Here is a 27,200-nt window from a genome sequence, read left to right on the forward strand (position 1 = left end):
TGATTGGCACCCCATCCACCACCCTAAACATTCACTCCCTTCACCACCGGCGCACTGTGGCTGCAGTGTGCACCATCCACAGGATGCACTGCAGCAACTCGCCAAGGCTTCTTCGACAGCACCTCCCAAACCCGCGACCTCTACCACCTAGAAGGACAAGGGCAGCAGGCGCATGGGAACAACACCACCTGCACGTTCCCCTCCAAGTGACACACCATCCCGACTTGGAAATATATCGCCGTTCCTTCATCGTCGCTGGGTCAAAATCCTGGAACTCCCTTCCTAACAGCACTGTGGGAGAACCGTCACCAGACGGACTGCAGCGGTTCAAGAAGGCGGCTCACCACCACCTTCTCAAGGGCAATTAGGGATGGGCAATAAATGCCGGCCTTGCCAGCGACGCCCACATCCCGTGAACGAATAAAAAAAAAATATATAATTTTTTTATGTAGGCAGGAAGGAACTATTTCCACTGACAATAGAGCTGGCTACAATGGATACGAAAATGGGAATCATTGGGAAAAAACTCATCTAAATTATTTTAGTACACTCGGAAATACTTAAGAATGGATTTTCTAAATTCCTGCCCCTCAGTGCAGAGCTTTGCATTCTGGGAACGTATAATGAGAATTTGGTCTGGGAGGTTAGAACCTGCAGGATTTTCTGTGTATCTTATTTCCAATGAATCTATGTACTTGAAATGTGATTTCATAAAATTTACCCTTTACATCAAATCTAGGCTGACACTCCCGTGCAGTACTGGGGGAGTGCTGCACTGCCGGAGGTGCCATCTTTCGGATGAGATGTGAAACTGGGGCCTCGTCTGCCCGCTCAGGTGTACGTAAAAGATGTCAGGACACTATTGCAAAGAAGAGTAGGGAAGTTCACACTGGTGCCCTGGCCAATATTTATCCCTCAACCAACATCACTAAAAACAGATTATCTGGTCATTATCAAATTGCTGTTTGTGAGACATTGCTGGGTGCAAATTGGCTGCCACGTGTCCTACATTACAACAGTGACTTCACTTCAAAAGTATTTAATTGGCTGTGAAGCACTTTGGGATGTCCTGAGGTCATGAGAGGTGCTACATGAATGCAAGTTCTTTCTTTTTCCTTCACGGAGAACTTGTAATAAGTACCATATTGATCAGACGTTTTATGATTTGCACAATGTTACCTGAACATTGTGCAGACTAGATGCAGGGAGGATGTTCCCAGTAGCTGGGGAGTCCAGAACCAGGGGTCGCAGTCTCAGGATACGGGGTTTAGAGCCATTTAGAACCGAGATGAGGAGAAATTTCTTCACTCAGAGGGTGGTGAACCTGTGGAATTCTCTACCACAGAAGGCAGTGGAGGTCAAGTCATTAGATGTACTCAAGAAGGAGATAGATATATTTCTTAATGCTAAAGGGATCAAGGGATATGGGGAAAAAGCGAGTACAGGGTACTGAGTTAGTTGATCAGCCATGATCATTTTGAATGGCGGAGCAGGCCCGAAGGGCCGAATGGCCTCCTCTTGCTCCTATTTTCTATGTTTCTATGTAACATGTAATGTAGACTGAATGTGCACAAGTCCATTATAGTGCATATAGTGACAATGCAGTACCTAGATAAATTTGCTCGTGTACTTATAATTTACTATTTGGTCTTTCTATTGACCAAAGGGAACCCAGTTGATCACCAGCTTGAATCCGCTACTGTCACCACCCCCATTTGAAGTAAGCACAAGCACAGGTACACACAATGTGCAAATGTTGTTATTGATGAGAATGGGGAAGCGCAGAGTGAGAAGGGTGCACTGGTGGAGAAGGGTAACAGTGATGGTGTTTGAAGAGGGGGTTGCTGGTGCAGGGTGGAGGCTCAGCATCCTGAGTGTCCCTATTGCTTTGTCTTACCATAGAATTTACAGCACAGATACAGGCCATTCGGCCCAACTGGTCCATACCGGTGTTTCTGCTCTACATGAGCTTCCTCCCACCCTACTTCATCTTATCCTATCAACATAACCTTCTATTCCTTTCTCCCTCATGTACTTATCCAGCTTCCCCTTAAAAGCAGCAATGCTATTCTCCTCAACCACTCCTTGTGATAGCAAGTTCCACATTCTCACCACTCCTGAATTCCTTCTTGGATTTATAAATGATTATCTTATACTTATGGCCCCTAATTTTGGACTCCCCCCAAGTGGAAATATCTTCTCTATATCTACCCTATGGAACCCCTTCACAATTTCAAAGATCTCTATTAGGTCACCTCTCAGTCTTCTCTTTTCTAGAGAAACAAGCCCCAGTCTGTTCAGACTTTCCTGAGTTCTACTCCCTCAGTTCTGGTATTATCCTTGACTGTATGGGAATAGAGACATTAGTACACATTCTTTCAAATGGAGGTTGCACTGCCTGCAGAGTTTTATTCAGGAGTCACTTGCCTCCTTGCCCATGATATTGGAAGGTGGAATATAAACAAAAAGCAAAATACTTCAGCTGCTGAAAATTTGAAAACAAGAACAGAAAAATCTGGAAATACTCAGCACCTGTGGAGAAACAGAAGTCGGTCAGTGGATATTTCAGGTCTAAAATCCCTTCCTCGGGGTCAGCTAATTCTAGATCAGGGTCTAGTCGAGCGTTATTCTTTCAAAGCCAAGGAAGATACCAAGGAGGAACATGAAGTGAACAGTATTCTCTGTTCAATCCCTGGGCACATTACAAATTTACCTAGCGAGCTGGGCAAGTGAAACTACTCTCTGGAACATAGTGAACAAAGGCTCACCTACACAAGTGGTTGATTCTGAACCCTTCAAATAATTTCTGGAGTAGTATAGAGTAATTCCCTGTCTCCCCAAAATGTAACAGTAAGTAGGTAGTAGGGTATCCATCACCAGCACAGACTGGAGATAGTCATGACACCCAAGGGGCAAATGTGATAGTAAAACAGACTATATATATATATATATATATATATACATACACACACACACATATATATACCAGCAGTGCTGCACAACTTAACAAAATGATTATTATTGTATTGTGTAGTGTGCGCGCTGTAAAGTGGCAGTAGTCCAAATGCAAAAAAACAAAACATACAAGGGTTGAATTTCTGCGGGGATTCTGCCGACTGCCCGCCGTGACTTTGTTGGAAGATCTGTGGGAACTCTGGAGAAATGGCATAATTGTTGTTGGAGCAGAGGCAGCTGAGTGAATGGCCTCTATCTTGGTGAGGGAGACATCGATGAGCTCTTCACACTTACTGTTAGAAGTGAGGGTGGAAGTAGCAGGAGAGAGGGGTTGAAGGAGGTGGCTGGTAATAGTGAAAAGGAGCCTGGGGTTATCTTTGCCCTCCAGGATGGTCCTAGAATAGTGGGTGGTCCATACAGATAGATAAATATACAGGTAATTGCTCAGGCTGTACACAAGATGGTTCAATTCTATAAATCTGTGCTTAAGCTAGTTGCTTCACCATAGTAATTCACTTGCTACATCCTTTCTTTTTTTTAAAATGTTTCATTTAAAATTGTTCTCCAACGTTAAGCATGACGAGATCGAATCCTTTTGCCTAGAATGAACTACTAATCTGTACTGAAATGTATTGTACTTGAAATCAATAAATACAGTGAAACCTGGGCAAAGGGACACCTCCAAAAAAGGGACACTCATTGACAGTCCCAAATAACTTGCTGTACATACAATGACCATTTTTAAAATAGGGACACATAAAGGACACCTGATGCAAGTCCCCTAGGTGTCCCTAATTTACAGGTTTCACTGTACATGTTTCCAACAAACAATGTCACAATGTAAATAAATGTTTCAGTGGTCATTCCAGACCTTATCACAATTCTGTGATCTTGATTCATCGTCAGTTCAGGAACAGGTATCCTGTTCTCTATATACTGATTTTTTTTCCCACTCTCTTCTTGTTGTCTGTGTGCTCATTGAGATGTGGGGGCAGATTTTTCTCCTTAAAGCACTTTTGGGGTACAGCATTTCATGAGTGGAGTTCATATTGAAAAATCGGGCAGGATGTTTGCATGCTTATAATGCAGCTCACCTGATTTTCCTAGATGTGCCCAAGTGCTAAAGAGAAAAGTCTGCTCCATAGTGTAACTGTGATAGCACTACAATGATAACAAAATATGCAGTTCTATCATGTCGTTCTTAGATTACGATGACTCTCCTCAATACCTCTCCACCTTCCGTAAGAAATTCATATCATCTAATGTCAATTTGTCTTTGTCTGCCTTCTTCACTCTCATGACCCATTGGCAACACTTTCACCATACTTCCCTTCCTCATAAGATGATGATCTTTGGCTCGCTCCCCTGTTACAATAACAATCTTGTCTGTGCTTACACTCTCCGAATCTTTCTTGCATATTTTCAATCACTTTTGTTGGGAGTAAATTGTCTGAGATAAATATGTGGAATAAACAATCATCAATTAAAATTCTCTCAATGTCCAGAGAATGGAGAGTTAGGGAATAGGAAAAAGTAAAGGATGGAATAGAGGGGAGCAAAGGGAAAGTAAGTGAAGTGAAGTAAGTTCAGCAAAAGAGGAAGCAATTAAACAAACAGCAAAAAAGAAAACAAAATAGAGCAAGAGGGAGCAAAAAGTTGAGGAGAGAAGCAAATGCAAATCTAAACAGTCGGTTATAAATACAATAGGACATAAATCCTGTACACACAAGAATGAAAGCAGATAAGTACAAGTATGAAACAGGTATTGTTTACCAGATGTATTTGCATGCATGCAGCCCAATAAACACTTGACTGATTTGTACGCAGAGGAGGGAATATTGACATAATTGGTAATGCAATATAATCACTTTATTCATTGCCTCTGCTCCTGCAAACCTTTCATATTTAACTTGAAACAAAGCCAATTAAAAGCTAAAAGTAAAAACTCCAAATCCTTTCATGCTCGGTGCAGGAGGGTATATAAACCGCTTAATATACTCAGTGATGTTATGACACTGGTCACTGAAAATATCACCCAGCTTTTCCCCATTATTGACAGCTATGTGGGGAGAGTAAATAAATGGAACATCTGCAAAGTGCATATAATTCTAGAGTAACTTTTTTTTCAAATCACAATACAAATATTCCTATTATTTTCTCCAGTGCTGGATCTCAATATATTAGCACTGGCACAAACAGCATTTATGTTACGATGAGAGTGAAAATGTTGATCCCTACATTACAACAGTGCCTACACTTCAAAAGTACTTAATTGGCTGTAAAGCACTTTGGGATGTCCTGAAGCCGTGAAAGGCACTATATAAATGCAAGTTCTTTCTTTTTTTTATTACACATTCACCAGAGTCAATAGGTTCGCAAATTTTAAATAAGTACAGCAAGAAGCGTAGGAGGCTGGCAAATTCCTTAGAATAGCTTGTATTTATACTATCACCAAACAATTTGAAGCACTGAAATCCCATGGAGAGATAAGCTATCTTTTGCCCAGGGAACCTCATTGCTGCTGATTAGCCTTTAAGATTAACATTTTTGTTGAAGAAGTTTCATGACTTATTTTAATTGGAAAATAGTTCTAAATGGTAAAGTTAGTTGAGTTCTGCTTAATTCTGCTATTTATACTGATAATGTTAGATAACCTACACAGCAGTGATCTTCATTCTTCAAAGGTAGTCTGATCTTCACGTATAAATTGGATCTAAGACAACACCTCTTTTACAAGATTTGCACCGTGAGCAGTCAGACGATTTTCCTCCACTCTAGTGTATACAATGACCTGCCCTGGACTGTACAGCCGGCAACGCCTCAATTTTCAAATTCTCAGCCTTGTTTACAAATCCCTCCATGGCCTCTCCCTATCTCTATAACCTCCTACAACCCTCCGAGATCTCTGCACTTCTCCAATTCTGGCCCCTTGAACATTCCCAATTTTCATCGCTCCATCATTGGCGGCCGTGCCTTCAGCTGCCTAGACCCTAAGCTATGGAATTCCCTCCCTAAACCTTTCCGCCTCTCTACCCTTTTTTCCTCCTTTAAGACACTCCTTAAAACCCCTTTGACCAAGCCTGTCCTAATATCTCTTTATGTGGCTCAGTGTCAAATTTTATTTAAAATCGCTCCTGTGAAGCTCCTTGGGACGTTTTACCAAGGCGCCATATAAATGCAAGTTGTTGTACCTTTATTTCCTCCCCCAGCTCCACTCCTCTCCTGAAGTTGTTGATTACTTGTTGGAGTACAGTTCCATAGGGGTTCTCCAGTACCTCACCCAACTGATCGCTATTTATGTGTGAGCTTTGCCAATGAGTATTGGTAGACTGATCAATGTGAAGGGCCAACCCTGATACTGTTTTCACTCAATACCCACATGCACAATTCCATCAGTGGTCACTAGATAACAATCAGCAGCAGGAACTGTTGCTGATTTTTTTTATCCCTAACCTGGGGCACCGAGGCCAACTGTACGGCCCCTAATGCCGGGCGGAGATCAGCTAATTCAGCTCCGACTACAGATTGAACCTGGGATCTTCTAGGTTTGTACAGCTCAGATACTCACTGGATAAAACCACTGAGCCGCTGGGGAACTTTCATTTGTGCATATTTGATTAAACCTTGAAGAAACTTTTTCTCTACAAGAACTGGGACTGTGGAAGAACTTTTGAATTGTTTTCTAACTAATGGATCAACAATGAATGATAATTTTGAACTTATTCTAATGAATCTGCTGCCAACAATGGAAGAGAAATCAACAAATAAGGTTAAAGCCCAGAATAAAGCCAGAAATACAGAAGAGTGAGGGGAAAAAAATCCAATGAGATGATTTTCCTAAAGGGAATTCCCCCCATTTGTATGTGGAAATTAAATGATTAAAGAAGAATTTTTACTACCATAATATTTCATTTTCAATTCTCCAGGCATTTCAGACATACACTCTAACGTATTATTTTTAGTATTACATTACTGTCTGGATCAATTTGTGTGACAGACCACGTGCATACATTGTCTCCAAATTTGTATACAGAAACTGAATGAATGGATGGATGGATCTTGAACTGGCATTTTAATAAAAGTGTTCCGCTCACTCACACAAACATAATACCATCTGGAGCTTTGAGAACAGACGAGAACTGATGTGGTGATGATTTGCGACAGCTGTATGTATATTCCGGGCAACAAAAGTCAATGCTTCCTGTTCTTAGAACAAAGTAAATCAATAAGGGTTATCTTTGCTTTCGTATCCAAACTTAATGGAATGGAGTAGTAATGCTGCTCTTACCTTAGGATCATGAATGCCTGAAAGTTCTTCAAACGTTTTCTCCCCCACCATTACAGCGGCTAGATTAGCTGTGTACGTTGATAAACAGAACAAACAGAATATAGCCCATAGGTTCATTAGAAACCTTCCTGTCCAACACTTGGGAGTTTTGATGGCAGCTGTCCTGCCAAACAAAATGGCATAGCAGACATTGAGGGCTGAAGAGAAGGAGAACACCTTGTTCCTGTTTCTCCCCTTGGGAGTCATTCCGAAAGGACTCTTCCATTCATACAGGGTGAGAAATAATGCAGTTACGTGAAGAGCCACAAAGATCCCCACCCACATTGACCAGTGCAGTGGCCACATAAAAGCTCCTATCGGGGCTGCTGTGTCTCTAGTTCGCACCAGGATGCCTAAGCTTGTGGAGAAGAAAGGGCTGGTGAAATCGATCACTTTACTTCTTGCTGAGTTAATGCTAAACGACGTAATGGCCAAGTGTGCAGCACTGCTGAGAAGGTCACCAACCAGGCCAGTCCAACGACCATTCTTTCGTGCACCATATTTTCCATCGCCGACAATGTACAGATCAAAATCAAAATTCATATCCTCTGCCAGTTTCTCGAGGAGGTCAATGCAGTAACCATAGCAGCACTTTTTGTATTCAATAGGCACAGAATCGTTCCCCGACTTTAAGTTTTCGAAGAGGCTCTCAATGACGGCACTGTCATTTGTAAGTGCATCCAGGCACAACTGCCCTGCAGGACAATGGCCGTCGTCATCAACATTGCGGGTGAACACAAAAGGATGTTCAATAAGTGTTACCACTCTCAACTGCAACCGAGACGAGTACCTGCCATTGTTCTTTTGTTTCTGCATCTTGTTAGGCCAAATCCCGTGGTCCATGATAATTTTCCCTTCGTGCCATCTCCCAAGTCGAGTCCACATCGGTTTCCCAACAGGATCAAGCTGCAGGTTCCAGATGTAATAATGACTGTCTGAAGTGATAACAGATGGATCTGTTACTCTTACATAACCTGTTACGCCATCGAAGCTCGTGTTTGCTAAAAATCTGAGGGAAGAAAATTTTTTTTTTTAAATAAGATTGCAAAATTCCTGCATCTTGTCACAAACGAAGCTGAATATACCTCGCTGGTAACTAATGCTGAAGAAGTAATGTCAGTAATTTCTGACTTGTAAGCTTGTGAATAGGGTCTAAGTCAGGGAGGAATATGAAAAATGCGTTGTGACAGATTACTAGTTTCATGTATTCTTTGCTCCAGGAATTGTGAAAACACCCCAAGAAAACCACATTGTTGCAATACATTCTTAAGTAATAAAGAAATACACAAATTATACTTGTTAACTATTTGGAAGAAAAAAGATGAGATGGGAGGGTGTGGTTGTATTTAGGAGAAGACCAACCATCAATTTGCTTCCCATTCCCATTCCGACCCCCATCCTGCCCAGCTCATCCTATTTGTCTCTGCTTCATTCTCTAACCTGCTGTACACAGTTCCTAGTGTTAGGACTGTGCATTGATTCCACTCAAGTCTTCAGAGAGAGAAAGCAAAGGAATACTGTTAGAATACAGGGTTATTCCACTCTCCATACTGCAAATGAAAGCACTCTTTTAATATTATAGTCTGACCATAATTAATGGCATTGTTTTAAGTACACTATCCGAGGTCATAGTGCAATTGTGGTGCTGCTTCCTAATTGTCCCATTGGGCTCGATTTTCGGATGTCCGAGCGGATGCCTTTGTGGCGGGGGGGGGGGGCTCCGAAAATTGGGGATTCCCGGGGCGGGATTCCACTTAAGGCAATTAATTTGATACTTCAGGTCGTTAGGAGACCTAATTTGGAGGATATTTTAGGAGGGGTGGGATTTTCAGGTCAACTGAGCGTGTTTCCCGTACTGGGGGAAAAACTCCCAGTTGAAATGGATGTGTTGCAGCCACCAGCCTGTGGCAGCTGCAAAGGTCCATTTGACAGGTTGGGAGGGGGGAGACCCTCACTCATTGCAGGAGGCCAATCTGTCACTTTGGACAAAGTTTGGCCTGCACCACCCACCTCCTAACACAAAAAAATCACAAACTTGCAACCTCAACCCCTGTGTGCAGATACATTTACCTGCCGTAGCTGCAGTCATGACCTCCTCGGAGGACGAACAGCATCACCAGCCTCGCCGGCCACGCCGTCCACCTCTGACACGTGGAGCTCCACAACACAGTGCTGTGACATATCCACCTGCACATCAGGAGGGAGGGCAACCGCAGAGAGAGATGCGTCGCAGAGGGCACTACCCTCGCCACAGGGTCGACAGACTGAGGTTCAGCTTCCTGGACCTCTCTGAGCAGCAGTGCACACGGAGGCTCAGAGTCACTCGACATGTAGCCGTGGACATCTGCAGCCTCCTTCATGCTGAGCTGCTCCCGGCTGGCCCGACCACCATCTTCTTACCTGTCGCTGCCAAAGTCACGACTACCCTCAACAACTTCTCCTCCGCTACATTCCAGGGTGCCACCGGGGACATCGCTGGTTTCTCTCAGTCGTCTGCACAAAAGAGCCCTGCAAATACACCTACACCCACTCTGCAGTGACACAATGGGTGGCATCAGGTGTGGGTCTTCATGGTGATCCTCAGGAAAGGGCATGATTGCACAAACCAGACAAGATTTGCAAAGACGTGGTAGTAGTGGTGATAACAAATTTTTATGTGCTTTGCAAAACAAACAAAAGTAAATCAAAAACATGACATTTTGTCTTACATGCTTATGCATCCCCTTTGTGCTCACAAAACCTTCGCCTTACGTTTACGGGAACCCCTATGTGGTGCTACCCTGTGGCTTCAACAGAGGTAGTGGCAGGTTGCTCTTGTCCATGCCCTGACTGATAAGATGCTTTGCGCAGACGCCCTCTGGGTTTCGGTGCCCGTGAAGGCCCCTCCAAAGACTGCTCCACCTGCACCTGTGCAGGGGCAGACTCGGCCACCTGGAGAGGGGGCAGCATTGCGGGTACTGGTTGAGAGGTGGGCAACGGGTGAGGCATGGGAGCACCTTGAGTGGCATCCCCACTTCCACGTCCCCTTTCACCATCATTCCTCTCATGGCCCAGGCCCACATCACTCCTTCCACCCTGCTGGACAACAGTTTGGAGGACTTGTGTGAAGCCTTGGAAGGCCAGTTGTAAGGTATCTGCCAGCCTGTTTAAGGCGGCAGAATGTTGCTCACCCTGAATCCGAACGGCCGTTGTCAGGGCCTGAATGGACTCATTGTTGAGCCGTGCTTGAAGCTCAATGGAGGCTAGCCTTTCCTCCATCGCAGACATTCCCGCACCAACTTGCAACACTATCTCAGAGATGCCTTCACGTCCCTGTGACATTATCTTGGAGACACCCTCCTGTCCCTGTGCCACCATTCCACTCATGCGGGAGTTGGACTCCTCCATCCTCTGCGTGATTGTGGAGAGTGTGCGTGGCAACTGTTCCAGTACCTCGGCAATGTGCTGCTGGTCCTCGACGACTCTCCTTTTCATGGCTGGCCCCCAGGGTTCAGCTTCTGGGTCCAACTGAGCAGAGCCTGGAGAAGAGTGCTCCCACCGACGCGGACTCTCCACGGCTGCCGCTGCCACCAGGGTCTGCTCGTGCTCACATGTGCGTGTTGCAAACCCAACTAAGTGAGGACGGGGACCCACCGAGGTGTGTGTATCTGCGCTGGTGGATGGCTGGCTCAGATGTGACGATGCCCCCTCTGAGGCCAGCAGGTCCTCTGAGGAATCGCCCTCCACGGTCACGGCACTCGCAGATGGCCCTGCAAGAGAACAGAAAGCAATATTAAGTATGTGGACAGATGTTGAGGTGCTGCAGATGCCAAGTGATGCTAAGATCATTCGCAATCATGAGTGCTGAGTGTTAGATTTCTGTCACCAGCCACTTGTGCAATCCCAGTCTCGGCGTCCGCCACGGACAGGCACTCCAGCGTCCGGCTTGTTTCGAGTGCCTGCTGCTCCGCGTCTGTTACGACCACCTGGTGTGGCGGGCCCCCTCCGGTCCTTGCCCTTTCCCGGGCATTCTGGCATCTCTTCTCCTATCAAGGCAAAACACAGAGGCGTGATTGAGTGATGGTTGCATGGTGACCCGCTGCATGCATTGGTGTGGGTGGGGGTAAGCGTGTGGGAGATGCATGGGAGGGTGCGTGTGCAACATAGCCATGAGATTGTATGAGGATTGGGTTGCCTGGTAGTGTTCGAATGGGAACTGGGGCAGTGAGTAAGTGCAGGCAAGGTGAGGACGATGGTTGAGTGGATGTGAGGAGTGATGTGAGAGCGTTGTGTTAGCGGTGCAGAAGGAGTTGTGTGGTGGTGGAGCTGATGTGGAAGACGGAGTGTGGGAGAATGCGTAAGTATACTCACTTTGGCTGACCTGGTTAGGTCATTAAATCGCTTCCTGCATGGACCCAGGTTCGGTACACACTGCCACTGCTGCTGACCTCCTCGGTCACCTCTAGCCAGGCCTTCTTGGTAGTGGAGGGAGGCCACCTCCTCCCATCCGATGGAAAAAAAAATTCCCTCCTCCTCCTCACCCCATCGAGCAGCACCTGGAGTGAGGAGTCAGAGAACCTTGGAGCAGCGTTGCCTCTGGCCTGTTCCATGATCCAAAATTGTTTCTTTGCTGCAGGAGGAGCATTGGAGGACTTCCCCTTTAAATAGGGCTCTTCCTGCTGACAGCCTGTGATGCGGGTGCGCAGTGCGCCCGCTGCGCAGGTCTGGAACGGGAAACCCGGAAGCACGTGTGAGTACCTTCAATTAGGCTGCGATCGCGTGCGGAGCACCCCGAATTCACCGGGCGCTTTACCCACGCGCCCAGTCGACCCCCCCGCTGCCAACCCGCCTCCCTCCTATTATCGGGCCCGTTGTTTCCTGTCAATTCCCAGTGACAGGAATAAGAAACAGTGCTGAAAATGATACTTAGGAATACCAAAAAAATGGAACAAATGCAGATTATGTCGGGGGAGACTTGGAAGCAGACAAATAGAGGAGTCTAGTAAATTGTAGCTCCTGTGTGAGAAGTCAGGCCTTGCAAATCAAAGGGGAAAGGCAGAATCCTACAAAGTACAGCAGAATTGAGAGGTCCACTCTTAAGCGAATGCAGGTACTCTGCTGTGTTTCATACTTTTATCGTATCCCAGCTTTTAAAATGATTATAGCTAGTTAATTAATTATTAAGGAGACACAGGGATAATTTTTCTTTTCCTCTGTTCCCTTTAGGTTTCCACATTGCCTTGTTGCTGCCTCTTATACTGGTACAGGTAATACTTCATGCAAAATACAGGACTTCTCTTAGATAGTGGAATAATAAAATTGGTCATAACTATGCACATCTCCCATAATTTTCTTAGTATTGTGTTCTGAATGGTTTCAAAGATTACTTAGACTTTTGAACCCTGGTCAGAACATTATTGTGTAACTTACAGATAACCTTATGGTGCCAACATTTTTCATTACCACAGAAATTTCTTAAGACAACGCTGATATTAACTTATCGTTTCTTCCTTCTGATGTTTAGTTAATATTAATATAATTAATATTGTAATCTGTTTTCACAAATCAAGTCAAAAGCAGACCAACAGGTCCCGTTGAAAAGACCTCAACATTTTTTGAAACCTTTGGGAGAAAAAGATTAAGCTAAATTCCACCATTCTCTTGAGAATGCTCAGAATAACCATCCTTATTATAATATATAATAATTGTATTGTATGGTGCCTTATCATGTCAAAATGTATCAAAAGTGCTTCACATGATGATTTACTTTTGGAGTGCAGTGACCATTGTTATATAGCCAAATGCTGGTAACATCCTACAAACAACCAATTTTCTGTAAATGTTAATCCTTAAAGGAGGAAGCCTGCTTACTTTTAAATTACAGAAGTTATTATTAGAAAAAAGAATTAGAAACTGGAAGGATTTTGGGTGTTCTGTGGTATTTTATTTCTCAGTCACTGAAATTTCTATGTCCTGGACTTCAAGTTGATATTTTTGCCCAGAGCTGTGATATTGTAGGTTTAATTTGGATTTTGCAGTCTGAGCATGTGCAGTGTACCTTACTTCTCAAGGTGGATCAGCACTGTTCAATCAACTGTGCTGATGGGATATTTTTCTTTACTTCCTAGCACCTGATGCTGAGTAGCGTTCTTTTCCAAATAATTTTGAAAGACAAGAGGACAAATTTCAGAAGCTTTACTGAGGTAAGATTTACATTGAGTTTTTTTTTAAATAAAAAAAGAGAGGTTCTAATTTGCGTAGACCAAAAGAAATTGACACGGTGGTCGCGTTGCGCACCTCTTGTAGCTCTTGTTTTGTGTTCTATAAACTTTAAAAAGTGTATTAAACTGAGGGAGAAAGAGAGAGACTGGAGTCACAGAGACAGAGAAGGAGAAAGGCCGGGGTCAGAGAAAAAGAAAGAGGGGTGAAAGAGAAAAAGAGAGCTTTCTTCATTTAATGTTACTTCAATTTTCAAAAAAAAATCACTTGAATTTTGAAGCCAACCAATTATCTCTATCTATGTTCTAATAACAGAAAAAGTCAATACTAATTGTATACACCTGTGAGGCAGCGATTATAATTTCTAACACCTATGAGACAGAAGGAAAGAGACACAAATGGAGAAAAAGTCAGATAGGCATTTTTTTCCCTCATTCTAATTTGATTTTTTTAAAACTTGAAATTTGAAAGCAAGTAAAGCCATGTTAGAGGGAACTAGATATGAAGGGAGGGTAGAAGGAGGACGGGGAGGAGATAAAATGTTTGAGGATGAAGTACCCTCTGGCATCTCAGTACCCACCCTTGGAGGGAGTGGGAGTTGGGGGAAAGTAGATGGAGGGTTAAGTGGCAGTGGAGAAAGGGTGTTTAGTGAGTAATTCAAAGGGGAAGAGGTAGATGTACTGATAGGAATGAAGGAGTGGTAGGAAGGAGAATGGGTAGTGGGAAGGTGAAGGAATGAGGACAAGATAGGAGCGATGGGGGAAAGCATGAGTGAATGGGGGAGGGAGTAGGAAGGAAGCCACTGAGGGCCACATTTTCCTTGCAACCCCCAACCCCAAAAGCAGCCTGAAGTCAAAATGGCAGCCTTACTGGCAGGGTAATTTCTAGAAGCTGAAGTGATTTTTTTTAATCCTTTATTCTGGAAAATGTTATCTCATGGGCGTTCTATCACCAGACAGAAGAGGATGGCCATGGGTAGTGATGGATTACAGAAAAAATTGTGAGACTTATGGGCCACATAACTGATGAGTACTGCAGGTACAAATGGATAATGCTAAACATATTGCAAGTGGTTTATTTCCCATAAACCGTCACATATAGTTGCCATTATTAAGCTTTAAGAAAACATGTATAATTTGGTTCATAGGGGTCTATCTACTGCATCAGAATTTGTTCTTGCAGTATATTTTTAATGAGAAAGTAGCTTTTTCATTGTTGCAGTATTTGCAGGAAACATGGAAGAACCATTTGATTTGCTATTTATTTTGCTCTTAAAGTACCATTCTTATAAGTGCTTATAGCTCAAAAAGATTTATCGTTCCAAATATAATAAATTGCGAGAAGCTTCAAAACCTTTTTCATTTTGTTGGGCACTGAAGCTGAAAAATTCATCTCTAAGCTTCATACTAGCTCACTCCTGCTTTCCAACTTTGATTCTGTATCCTCCAGAATCGATCCCGGTCGCTCGAGCAGTAATCTCTCACGCCTTGTCTGAAATCTCACCTTCCTGTCTCTGACCTTAATTCCTCCAGCTTCTATTTCAATCTTTTGTCAGCTAACATGACGCCCTTATATATCTGCATCCGACTGAATGAAGTCAACGGTGTTAGATACGTGTTATCTGGCGTCTTATGATAGCACCATTTTAACTTTATCATCAGAGTTGCGAGCAAAACAATGTCTTTGAATCACTTCTTGTAATGTTATTCACCACAGATGTGCCCCACTCAGTCTCTAAGCTTGATGTAATATTGTATAGTATATGAACACAAACAAAATATTTTCACAGTTATTTGCGATACAAACGAATATACTGCACACAACTCTGAAAACAGGTTGGCATCTCTCATCTCAAATCACTGCTGTGGCATACATGCAATTCTAGGACAAAAGCAGCTTCGCTGATAGGGATGTGAATGTTTAGTATCGGGCAATCTGATCTTTCAGCTTATCCCTACCTCTATAATTTCATTGTGCTACAAGAGATGCTTGGCTTTTTGTGTGTCTTTTCCTTCCTCAAACTAAAAAGGTTTCCCAAACAGTTCTGCACAGAGAGTGCTCCTCTAACAAGATGGTGCTGTATGTACATGGCAAAAAAAAAGTCCAATTTTAGCTTGTTTGCATGTGATTAATGCAGTTACATAGAATTACACAGAATTTAAGCAAAGAAACAGGCCATTCAGCCCAACAGGTCCATGCTGGTATTTATGCTTCACATGAGCCTCCTCCCACCCTACATCATCTCATCCTATCAGCATATCCTTCTATTCCTTTCTCATGTACCTATCTAGCTTCCCTTTAAATGCATCTATGCTATTCGCCTCAACTACTCCTTGTGGTAGCGAGTTCCACATTCTAACCACTCTCTGGGTAAAGAAGTTTCTCCTAAATTCCCTATTGGATTTATAAGTGACTATCTTATATTTATGACCCTTAGTTTTGGATTCCCCCACAAGCGGAAATATTTTCTCTACATCTACCCTATCAAACCCCTTCATAATCTTGAAGATCTCTATCACGTCACCTCTCGGTCTTCTCTCTTCTAGAGAAAAGAGCCCCAGCCTGTTCAGGCTTTCCCAATAAATATAACCTCTCAGTTCTAATAGCATCCTTGTAAATCTTTTTTGCACCTTCTCCAGTGCCTCTATATCCTTTTTAGAATATCTTAATAATATAAATTGCACCCTAAATTTGTGTAACCTTCCATTTGTGTCAGTCATCTGTGGAATTCATCATCTAGTTTTCTTGATCTTCACGATATGCATCTGATTTTCTTTGCATTTTTGGGAGGTTAGCATCAAAGGTGCCTGGAGGTCTATTGCAGTATATATTTCAGTTCCTTGGTAGTCTCGGAAAACTTCAACCACTCATGTAACTTCCTCCGTCCACTTCCCCTTCTCTTCTAAAATCTTCATCCATGACTTCGTCACTTCAGGGTTGATTTCAAAAATGCTATCGTCACCAGTCTCCCTGCCTCCACTCTTCCCAAAATTCAGCTAAACCCAGGATTCTGCAATCTGAGTCCTCTTCCAAACACCTGCAATCATGTCCTCACCCATCTCTGCTGGTTCCAGCAGGGTGCCTCAGTGAATTAACTTCAAAATCCTCATCTTAGCTATCAAGTCTCTGCATGGCCTTGCCCCATCCTATTTGGGCAAACTCCTCCAGCCCATCCTGCATCTTCCATTCCTTAAACTACTGCTGTCTCAGTCTTCAGATCTGGTGAAGGGTACACACCCGAGGCGTCATAGCCTGCCTTCTCTCTTTACTGATGCTGACTGCCCTTGCTATGTATTTCCAGAATGATGTGTTTATTCTGGATCATTTCATGTTTCCCATGCAAGCTGATCTTTCAGCAGTTATGCCTCTGCCCTTTGGAGCTCTCTTACAAAACCATTTGATGCCTCTCTCCGTGCCTCCTAAAAACCTAATTCTTTGACCGTAGCTTTAGTCTCCCTATCCTTCAACCACCACATTCCCCCCTTCCCAAGTTCCCTACTTCCTGCTCAGTGTTCACCTCTATCCCTTGGAAAGTGCTATGCTTTGTTCTTTTGTGTGCAAAATGGTTTACTAATGAATGATGACAATTCATATTATCATATTTTACAGGTACAATTAAGTCACCTTGTTGCAGACTTCAGATTAATGTTTAATATATTACAATTTGTTTCTGATTTGAGTGCTGTCTCAAGACTACTGGGGGAATTTTAACTGGGAGTGAGATTCGGGCAGGGAGTGAGGCAAGCCCCAAAACAATTACAAATATTTTTATTTCTTGAAATGATTTCCAGGCGGCTCGCTCTGTAAGGGAGCCGTGGGGGCATCAGGAAGTTTCATATCTGTGTCCTGGCCTAATTTCCGGCCATTCCAGTGGATTCCCAATGCCGGAATAACTATGGAATACTCTACCACAGGTCAAGTGTCAGGTCAGGTTCCCTCAGTGTAATAATGGTGGTAGGCTCACCAGTTGGGGAATGCTGCAAAATGGAGCACAGCCTGTCTGCTCTGTGTGGGAGGGGATGCTGGGGTCCACCTCATCAAAACATTCTTCTGTGCTGTAAAAATTCTATGGCCTATAAATTCAGCTGTAAAGCACCCGTTTTGTGGGTGCTAACTGGCCTACTAAGCCCCCAATATGGCGGGTAGGAAGCACGCGCACAATTCCGTCTGGAAGTGCGCCGCCCGCCATATTGGGCGTCCTTTACCCATGCCTGACGCAGGCGTTAGTTCCTTTGCTTGTGCAAATAAGGTGCCCCTCTGCAAGACTGATTTGCCCCGAGGCAGCCAGCGCCAGCCTGAAACCAGACCTTGGGATCGCCTGCGGCCTACAAGGTAAGTTTTAAAAAAAATTTACTTGCCTGAATGTGGAGCCCGGTGGAGAAGGCGTGCTCCTCCTTATCCCACATTTAAACCCCCCCCCCTCCCACCTCCCCGCCGCATCCTGATCACCGCTGCGATTTTTAAAAATCCTTTTTAAGTTTATGGGAACTGCTGTTAACTCTCGATTAGTCAATCACCTTGAAACCCTAAACCATGATTACCAGTATGATTTTCACCATAGCCGTTATGTACCTGTTGAATTCTGCTGTTCAACACTTTTGCTGAATCTTCTATCATTGCCGTGGAAATCTCCAAAGGCTTTGATTGGATCTGGTTTTGTGCACTACATAATCAAGGCTTGATTTGTGGCCACCGAGTTTCCTCTTAGATCACTCTATCTGTGCTGTAGTTGATGGAGCAATCCTTTTTTAAAATTAACTGTTCCTTTCTACTGATCATCCAACCGTATCCATTCTATGATCATCAACTTCCTTCACATCACATGCTCTCAGCACTCAAAATCTCCATTTCTCTTGCAGCCTAATGGCTAAATTACAACATCGTTATCTCCTTCACAGCCTTCAATGGGGCACACAAAACTGTGTTTCATTCATTTCTTCCAAGACACAGTCGCTTCACAATTCTCAAGTCCAACTGACAGCTACCACCTCTAAACTTTGATGGCTCTACCTAAGTTCTTCTTCATCTAATGACATTCTTGGCCTAACTATCTCCTCTGTCCACAAACGTAGTTGCTTCCAAGAAGCTTGGCTTACTCTTTTTTTGCTAAGTGCTCCTTTTCCTTTGAATAACTATTAGCTCTACATAACGCTCAAGACCATCCAAGGCTTGACTGCTACCCCATATCTGGGAACACTTCTCTCACCCTCCTAGACCTGTTCAAAAAAAAATTCTAATTGTCTGATAGGTGACCCTTCACTTACCTCATGTCTTCAATCTCTCCATCATTTTTTTTAACAAGTTATTTATTTTATCAATAATACTATGGTGGTACTCCTCTTTTGTTCTTCTAACCTTATCCATTTTATGATTATCAACTTCCTTCACATCACATGCTCTCAGCACTCACAATCTCCATTTCTCTTGCAGCCTAATGGCTAAATTAAAACATTGTTATCTCCTTCACAGCCATCAAGCAAAATCATGTTTCACTCATATCTTCCAAGACATAGTCACTTCACAGTTCTCAAGTCGTTGTTGTTCCAAACAACCTCATGGCAGTTTCCTACACTAACTCATTCTTTCCCAAGACTACAAAACTGGGAACACCTTACCTCCCTCATTCTTTCATTCCTTCTACAATCCTCAGGCTTTGAAAAACCCAAACCTGGCTAACACCTAATCACTACTTTGTGATTTACCTCCTCTGTTTTACTCTTTTCTGCCTTAGTGTTGTCCTGCACCACGGTCCTTTGCCCTTCACGATAATTCATTTAAAAAAATGCAATAAAGTGCTGAGTGCTTGTAGCAGACCACATGTTCACTGAGGGAACAACTGTACAAGTTCGGCCTGCTGGCAGGGAGCCTGGAATGCAGGGCGCACATATGGAGAAATTACGGGCCACTGCTCATGGTTTTCTGTTCATTAAAATTAATGGATGGGACATCACGGGCAGCGTGCCCACCAGTTCCCCCAGATGCGCTGCCAGCAGGTGAGGTTCCCCGTCGGTGGCGCATACTCGGAAAGTACGGCCCTTGTACGCCCAGATTTGCTGAACGAGCTCGTCGATGGCTGGTTTCAATTTTAATACCTCTTGTCGTCAAGTTTGAAATTACAGCTTGTCATTTCATTGAAGTTGAAAATTATGTTTAAATGAATGGAAGAGAAAAAAATCCATTGGAGATTGGCTGAAGTCCAAATTCAAATGTGTTTTTCAGCCATCCATTTTAAAAAGACAGCGCTAAATATCAAGCCTCCTTACTTAACATTCTATCCATGCCAACAGGTGATGCAAGAAATGGAATGCAATGATTTATGACTGATGCCTGAGGTAATTGGGAATTGTGGCAATAGTGTATCGCAATGAGCATCAAATTCATTTCACACATCTATCCCTACTTCCCCATCTATTAAAGGTGCAAGATCTCCTTGATAGCATTCACAATCCAAATTATTCCAACCCAGCCTTTGTCCACGTAATTCTTCTTTCAAAGTTACTGAAGCAACACCAAACAATTATTTTGCTGTTGAAATTGGCTGACAGCAGAATTTGAAGCTGGTGCAGACTCAGAATCAACGGCAGGTTTGTTCTGGCCACTTTTTAAGAGTTTCCTTCCTTTAAGGCGAGTATCAATCACAGCTCTCGTCAACCTAAGTTACCTGTGAATACACGTATACTTGCATTGGGCTCACTAGAGCCATGGTGCCAATTCTAACTCCACAGAAAATGTTGGCTTTAATAAGCATTTTGATTTGAAAATGCAAAACATCTAATTGATCCTCTCAAATTCTTTGTGAGTTATAAAAAGTAACAGGAATGTGGAGATGAATGTTCCAATGGATTGCAAACATCTGATACACATAGAGACTTTTGAAATTCCTATCTTATGAATTTGGATTACAACACAAAATGTTGAAAGCAATGGTTTTGAAAAGCACTGTGTGCCATTAAAATGAAAGATGATATGCAGTTGACAAGCCAACCATGACACTGGCAGGATTCACAACACTGTAGAGCTCTCTTAGAAGGTGTGAACAGTTCAAGAGTAATCAAAAGTACCTTCCTAAACTGATTGGGAAATTAATAGCACTGGACATGTATGAAAAACACAGTGGACCAACAGTAACAATAGACTGATCAGACACCCCCCACTAAAGCACGAAGGAAATTTGACAGGTTGTACTCAAACCTCTGGAATGCAGAAATCAGATGCAGAAAAATTAGAATCACTTGATTATTTCCTTTTAGCTTATGACACAAAACTCACAATGAAACACAAATGTGTTCACCATGTCACCACGTAATTAAATGTCTAATGTATAGAATTGTGAAGAAACATAGAAAATAGGAGCAGGAGTAGGCCATTCGGCCCTTCGAGCCTGCTCCGCCATTCAATATGATCATGGCTGATCCTCCATCTCAATACCATATTCCCGCTCTCTCCCCATACCCCTTGATGCCTTTTGTGTCTAGAAATCTATCTAGCTCTTTCTTAAATATATTCAGTGACTTGGCCTCCACAGCCTTCTGTGGTAGAGAATTCCACAGGTTCACCACCCTCTGAGTGAAGAAATTTCTCCTCGTCTCAGTCCTAAATGTCCTACCCCGTATCCTGAGACTGTGACCCCTCGTTCTGGACCCCCCAGCCAGGGGAAACATCCTCCCTGCATCCAGTCTGTCTAGCCCTATCAGAATTTTATATGTTTCAATGAGATCTCCTCTCATTCTTCTAAACTTTAGTGAATAGAGGCCGAGTCGACCCAATCTCTCCTCATACGACAGTCCTGTCATCCCAGGAATCAGACTGGTGAACCTTCGCTGCACTCCCTCTATGGCAAGTGTATCATTTCTTAGGTAATGAAATTGGACAAGATATACAGCTGGACAGACTTTTTTTTATTAGTGGCAAGTATCAGCTTGGCTCAGTTGTAGCATTCTCACTTCTGAGTTCAAGCCCCCTTACATAATCCAAGCTGACACTTCAGTGCAGCACTGAAGGGAGTGCTGCATTATCAGAAGTGCTGCCTTTCAAATGAGATTTTAAACTGAGGCCCGGTTTGCCTGTTCAGATGAAGGTAAAAGATTCCATGGCACTGTTTAAAGAAGAGCAGGGGGATTTCTCCTGGTGTCCTGGCCAACATTTATCCTCTCCCAAAAACAGATTGGGATAATTTTTTATCTTCACCATATGGGTGGTAAACTGGGGGAGCCGAATGCCTAAATCTTGCAGAACCCACCCGATTTTCATTCTATTGATTTTAGTGGAATGAAAATTGGATGGATTCTACAAGCAGGTAATTTGCTCTGCCAGGTTTCCTCCCAGGCAGTGAAAATGAACATTTACCCCATTAACTGGTCATTTAGCTCATTGCTGTTTGTGGGACCTTGCTGTGAGCAATTGGCAGCTGCAGCTCCCCTCATATCACTCCACTACTCATCAAAAGTAATTCACTGACTGTGAAGCACTTTGGGACATCCCGAGAACGTGAAAGACTCTATTTAAATGCAAATTCTTTCTTCATTAGATCAGGCTACATAGTCTAAATCAAATCAATTAGGCCCAAATTCGGATTTTGGTTAAATATCTAAATCACTCTAATTTGGATTGATTTGAACTTTGGATTTAGTTCCTAATCCATCTCTACAGCAGCACAGTAATTACCCTCAGAAGGGCCATGTGACTCCTGAATTACAATACAGTGGAGTGATACTGGTCTTCAACATGATTTTAATATAACTCATAGCTCATCAATTCCCATTGAGTTTCCTTGTCACCATAAAACAACTCAAATGTAAAATTGTATTCGGCCTGTAGTGATGACTTTATGAAACACTAGCACCATTACCAATCATACTCTTCAAAGCAGCGAGTCTTACCTTGAAAGAAACTGGCCCGATGTTATATTCATTTGTTCCCAGTGCATGCAGTTTGTTGTACTTGGGATAAGAGCCAACTCTGGCTTGACGTAGGTTGCAGTTGCTACAGCTCTGGCTATCAGCTCCACTGCATCCTGCACATAGTTATGGAAAACAGGTTGCGCAGTTTTACCATGAGCCAACAGTCCCATGGGTAATCCTTCAGTTCTCAACTCCTCCACATTTTGAGAGTCACCTAGAATCCAGTGGTGTTCCGGCAGCATTAATCCATAGTTAGCTGCTAACTGAAAGATCTTTCGGAAATGTTCAATGTCGCAGCCAAATGTGACAATGGACAACGACGCCTCTTTCACCGTGTCTAAGTACTCTTGCAAATAATTTAGAAAGTCATCGTCATCACTGTCGGAAGTGATATTGAAAATGGTTCCAAGATTAAATTTGGAGTTGTTATACAAAAGGCTGAGAAAGTTGGTCACATTCCACTCATGGCACAAAACCAGGCTGACGTCATACCAGCTATTCATTGTCAGGAGAAAGATAAGTATATCTGCAGGGGTAGGATGAGAATTTTCTAGGCTCATCTGCAGATGCAGGGGATTCTGTATTAATAGATAAAAAGAACAAATCAGTACAAAATGCCAAACACGATAATACCAATTTCAGAAATGTGGGCTGGACTTTCCAAATAACTATCAGCTCAAACTCACATTGTATTTTTTTTGTGGAATTCACATCAGGGCTACTTTCAAAGTAACTACAACCTGATGGCCTTCCACATCATTAATTGCATACATGCATGTCATTCACGTTTTAATTACCTCCAAGTAGTCAGAATCTGGAGGTCTTGAGCAAGCTGTAGAAATGGATCTTTGTGATATAGAAAAAGTAAAGTTTCAAAATACTTAAATTAGTAATTTGTGATCACCAGGCAATATCAAACTACTTACCTTAGATTTGTTCTACTCCATTCTTTGTTAGGAGTTCAACTAACACGAGCAAGTGACCAGGCCGTCATCAAAATGAGGGGAAGGAAATAATGGGCCGTATTCCTTCTGGAATCTAATGCCTTACAGGTGGCATAATAGTTAGATAATCTTACCCATTCTGACTTCCAAACAAAACAACTAGATTGTCATAGAATCATATAGCACAGAAGGAGGTCATTCGGCCCATCATGCCTGTGCCAACTCTTTGAATGAGCTATTCAATTAGTCCCCCTCCCCTGCTCCTTCCCTAAAGCTCTGCAAATTTTTCCTTTTCAAATATTATTTTGAAAGTTACTATTGAATCTGCTTCCACCACCCTTTCAGGCAGTGCATTCCAGATCATAACAACTCACTGCATAAAAAAATTCTCCTCATCTTCTCCTTGGTTCTTTTGCCAATTATTTTAAGTCTGTGTTCTCTGGTTACCGGCCCTCCTGCCACTGGAAACGGTTTCTCCCTATCTACTCTGTCAAAACCCCTCATAATTTTGAACACCTCTATTAAATCTCCCCGTAACCTTCTCTGCTCTAAGGAGAACAATCCCTGCTTCTCAAGTCTCTCCAGATAACTGAAGTCCTTGGTATCATTTTAGTAAATCTCCTCTGCACCTTCTCCAAGGCCTTGGCATCCTTTCTAAAGTGTGATGCCCAGAATATTGGACACAATACCCCAGCTGAGGCCTAACCAGTTATTTATAAAGGCTTACCATGTCCTAGATTTTATCTAAAAGGAAATAAATATCAGAGATACTTTCTCTCCAGGAATGAAGCATGCATCACTCCCCGAGACAAGCAAAATCCAAATACAATTTCAGGTGCAAACTTCAGAGGTTGGGGTAGATTTTCATGTGTCCTATTCCATCGGGCAGGAAGTGGACGGTCCGGATGTCAACAGGAACGGGGTGGCAATTCTGCATTCCAATTTTCCCTGCGCTATTGCTCCATTCCTGCCCAAAAACGGGGACGCAAATCAGCCTGTGGTCTTAGAATTGACCTTTCCAATGTGCGTGTTCTTAATGTGAGTGGTTACTAGTGAGTCACCCAGATGTACCCCTTGAATTCTGTACAATAACACTACTATCTTGAACTTTTCCTTCGGAACAAAGGAGTACAAGACTTTTGTGACCTCCTGTCTGAAAAGCCTCCTGTTCTTCAGGGATGGAAAATTTATGAGTCCAAGATAGCTTCTCTGGCCTAGGAAAACCATTTTTATGGCTCCTGAAAGCAAGAGCTGTTGTACTTGCAAAGACAAAATCTCACTGGTAGGAACACTCTCTTATTAACTTGATAAAATCACTTCTAGAATCTTGGAACTGACTCAGTTAAATAAAAGGGTTGACTTTTCTTGTTAGTCTCTCTCTGCCTTAAAAGTATGTGCGTCTCCCTTGAAGGGGTTGACTGAATGTTCAAGTCAGGGGGCAGTACTGATTGTAATTCTAGACGTACCCTTAGAATTTGTTCATATTTCTTAAAATTGTCCAGCATGATCTCTGACTATTCCCAAAAAAAAGAGCCTTACTTGAAAAACAAATCTGACCATCAGGAAACCTTCGATGGGCCGAAAGGCCTCCTTCGGTGCTGTATGATTCGATGATTTAAAGATTAATGCTTGCTTTAAAGTGATGCTGACAGCAATTTGGTGTGAGTGCCTTAAGTGCTTGAAACAAAAGATGACCCCTCAGAAAATGTCCCATTGCCATGGGACTTTGTGCAACTGACCAGCAACTGAGGTAAATTGGTTTAAATTGTCCCTTATGTTCTGCGCTGTCTACATTACTGAAAAAGGAGAAAAACCTGGAGAATTTGGTAAGCTGGAAAGATCTACCAAAACCGTGAAAGAATGTTGTACAGAAGCAGGATTCAGTGGAATATAACTTTAAGAGGATATGCGTATGATAGGCTGCATATAGTGACACCACAAGTCCCGGCCAGAATGGAGATGATTGGGTAATTCTCCCGTCAATCGCGCCTGGAGACCGCACTGCTGCAAGTGACTGGGATTGATTTTACGCACATAATTCGTATGTAACTATCCTCCACTCACTGCATTTTGCTGGAGAAATAGTCCTGCTTTTATCGGGAGACATTGCTGTAGTTTTGGTTGTGAGTTCTGTTTGCTGTAGTTTGTAGGGACTTTGTTTAAATAGACTCTGTTTGCTATTTGCTGAGTAAATAGACTGCTATAAGTCCTGCTGTAAGTCGCCCCCCTCCCCCCCATCGGCCTCCAACTCATTGGCTGACACAGTGGTGTCAATACTCACTTCGTCAAATGAAATGAAAGAGGATAACTTCATGTTATTCACCATCCATTTTCCTCATGGGTTTCTTGCTTTCAAGAACTTGGTTTGTTTACATTGGATTCATATAATTCATGACCTTCAGCTGACTCCTAATGAATTGATAAATAACCAACCTCTGCCAGTTGAAAGAAAACTAGGGAGGTGCATTGATTTGACAAAGTGATGATGTGTAAATTGGTGCAGAAAAGTTCTGACATATGGAAGTCTGAATCCCTTAGAGTTGGTAAGATTCCGGAAGCTCATATGCGCAGATGGCTATTGTGCAATGGATGGTACAGCACTTAACTAAAGGGGTTGTCTATTACAGCCTGCCTTAAGACTCTTGCTAAATGAATTGCTGGTTGTGTAGACATCTCTTTTGGCTCTAGGATGCGGTCCTCTTCTGCCATTGGTTGAACCTGGCTCTCTTCTTCAACCTGTTCAGGTCAATACCCCTTTGCAGGATGAAGCTGTGAAAGGCACAGCAGACTACTATAAATTTGGACACCCTGGCCAAGTTACTGTTCGATTAATGCATCTGAACTTTTGTTTTAACATCTTGACGGACTACTCCACTAAGGTCGTGATAGTTGTGTATGCCTCACTGTATTGCTTTTCTCATCTTGGTGTCTCAAAAGGGGTCTAGATCCATGGCCACCCATCCAGTCTTTCTTGGCCCTTGAAACGGTGGTGACAGCTAGGATTGCTGGAAAATAAAGGAATCATGGGAGCTACCAGGGTGATTCTGTACCTATGGTCACAAACCAGCTGCACATCCATTGTGTGCAACACTTTTCTGTTGCTAAAGGAGGGAGGGGGTTAGGGAGGGTGCGACATTGGGATAGAGACCCATATGACCACATGCATGTCATTGATAATGTGCTACATTCTGTGGAAATGCAGGACTCGTTTGTGTTGTTGGCTGGTTCCCATATTGAAACCCGTGGCCTAGGCAAACAATTCATTTGATGCAACTCTGTGCTGTTGGTTGTGAGATTTGAGAGATATCTCATGTTGTTGCTTGGAAATACCCAGTGGTGTGAAAATTCAGGACAGCAGTTACCTTGACAGCCATTGACAGAACCATCCCTGTCGTCAAAGTGGTTTCAATGTGTGGTTGCAGGAGAATACAGAGTTATGTCACGGCCTCCCTGGATAGGGGGTAACTTTAACCTAACTCGCTGGGCAGGAATCCCACGGGATCAGGTGGAACACCGGTTTACACCCCGACCAATATACTCTCCACTGACTTCAATGGAGGGTAAAATCGGGCAAGGTGAAGAACCTGCGTTGCACCTGATCCCGCTTGTTTCTCGACGGGCAGGTTAGGTTAAAATCGGCCCCTACTATATAATCTCTGCATACATATTCCTTTGGACATGTCCAGGAATGATTATTTGGCCTGCACACATGAGTGGTGGCATTAGGGCAGCTTCTTTCCAGAGGACCTAAGGTGTAAATGCAGCTGCCTTGAATGCCTCCTTTGGTTCTCTTCCTCCATAACCTATGGACAGAGTTGTATACTTAATGGGATACCCATAGATCCTATTTAGGATCATGGCAATTACTGTTCCCAT

General features: G+C 43.1%; 1 protein-coding gene across 1 annotated transcript in view; it reads right to left on the reverse strand.

Moving 5' to 3' along the window:
- The window catches only part of grin3a (glutamate receptor, ionotropic, N-methyl-D-aspartate 3A), a 158,597-nt gene that overhangs the window by 67,560 nt on the left and 63,837 nt on the right, over positions 1-27,200 (reverse strand). Inside the window, exons 2-3 of the mRNA XM_067982280.1 lie at positions 22,360-22,958; positions 7,244-8,291 (exon numbers count right to left, since the gene is read on the reverse strand). Coding sequence (XP_067838381.1) covers positions 7,244-8,291; positions 22,360-22,958 — 1,647 coding nt within the window. The remainder of the gene's footprint in view (positions 1-7,243; positions 8,292-22,359; positions 22,959-27,200) is intronic.

The sequence above is a fragment of the Heptranchias perlo genome, chromosome 4 (genome assembly GCF_035084215.1).
Source record: "Heptranchias perlo isolate sHepPer1 chromosome 4, sHepPer1.hap1, whole genome shotgun sequence".
In the NCBI taxonomy this organism is placed as follows: Eukaryota; Metazoa; Chordata; class Chondrichthyes; order Hexanchiformes; family Hexanchidae; genus Heptranchias; species Heptranchias perlo.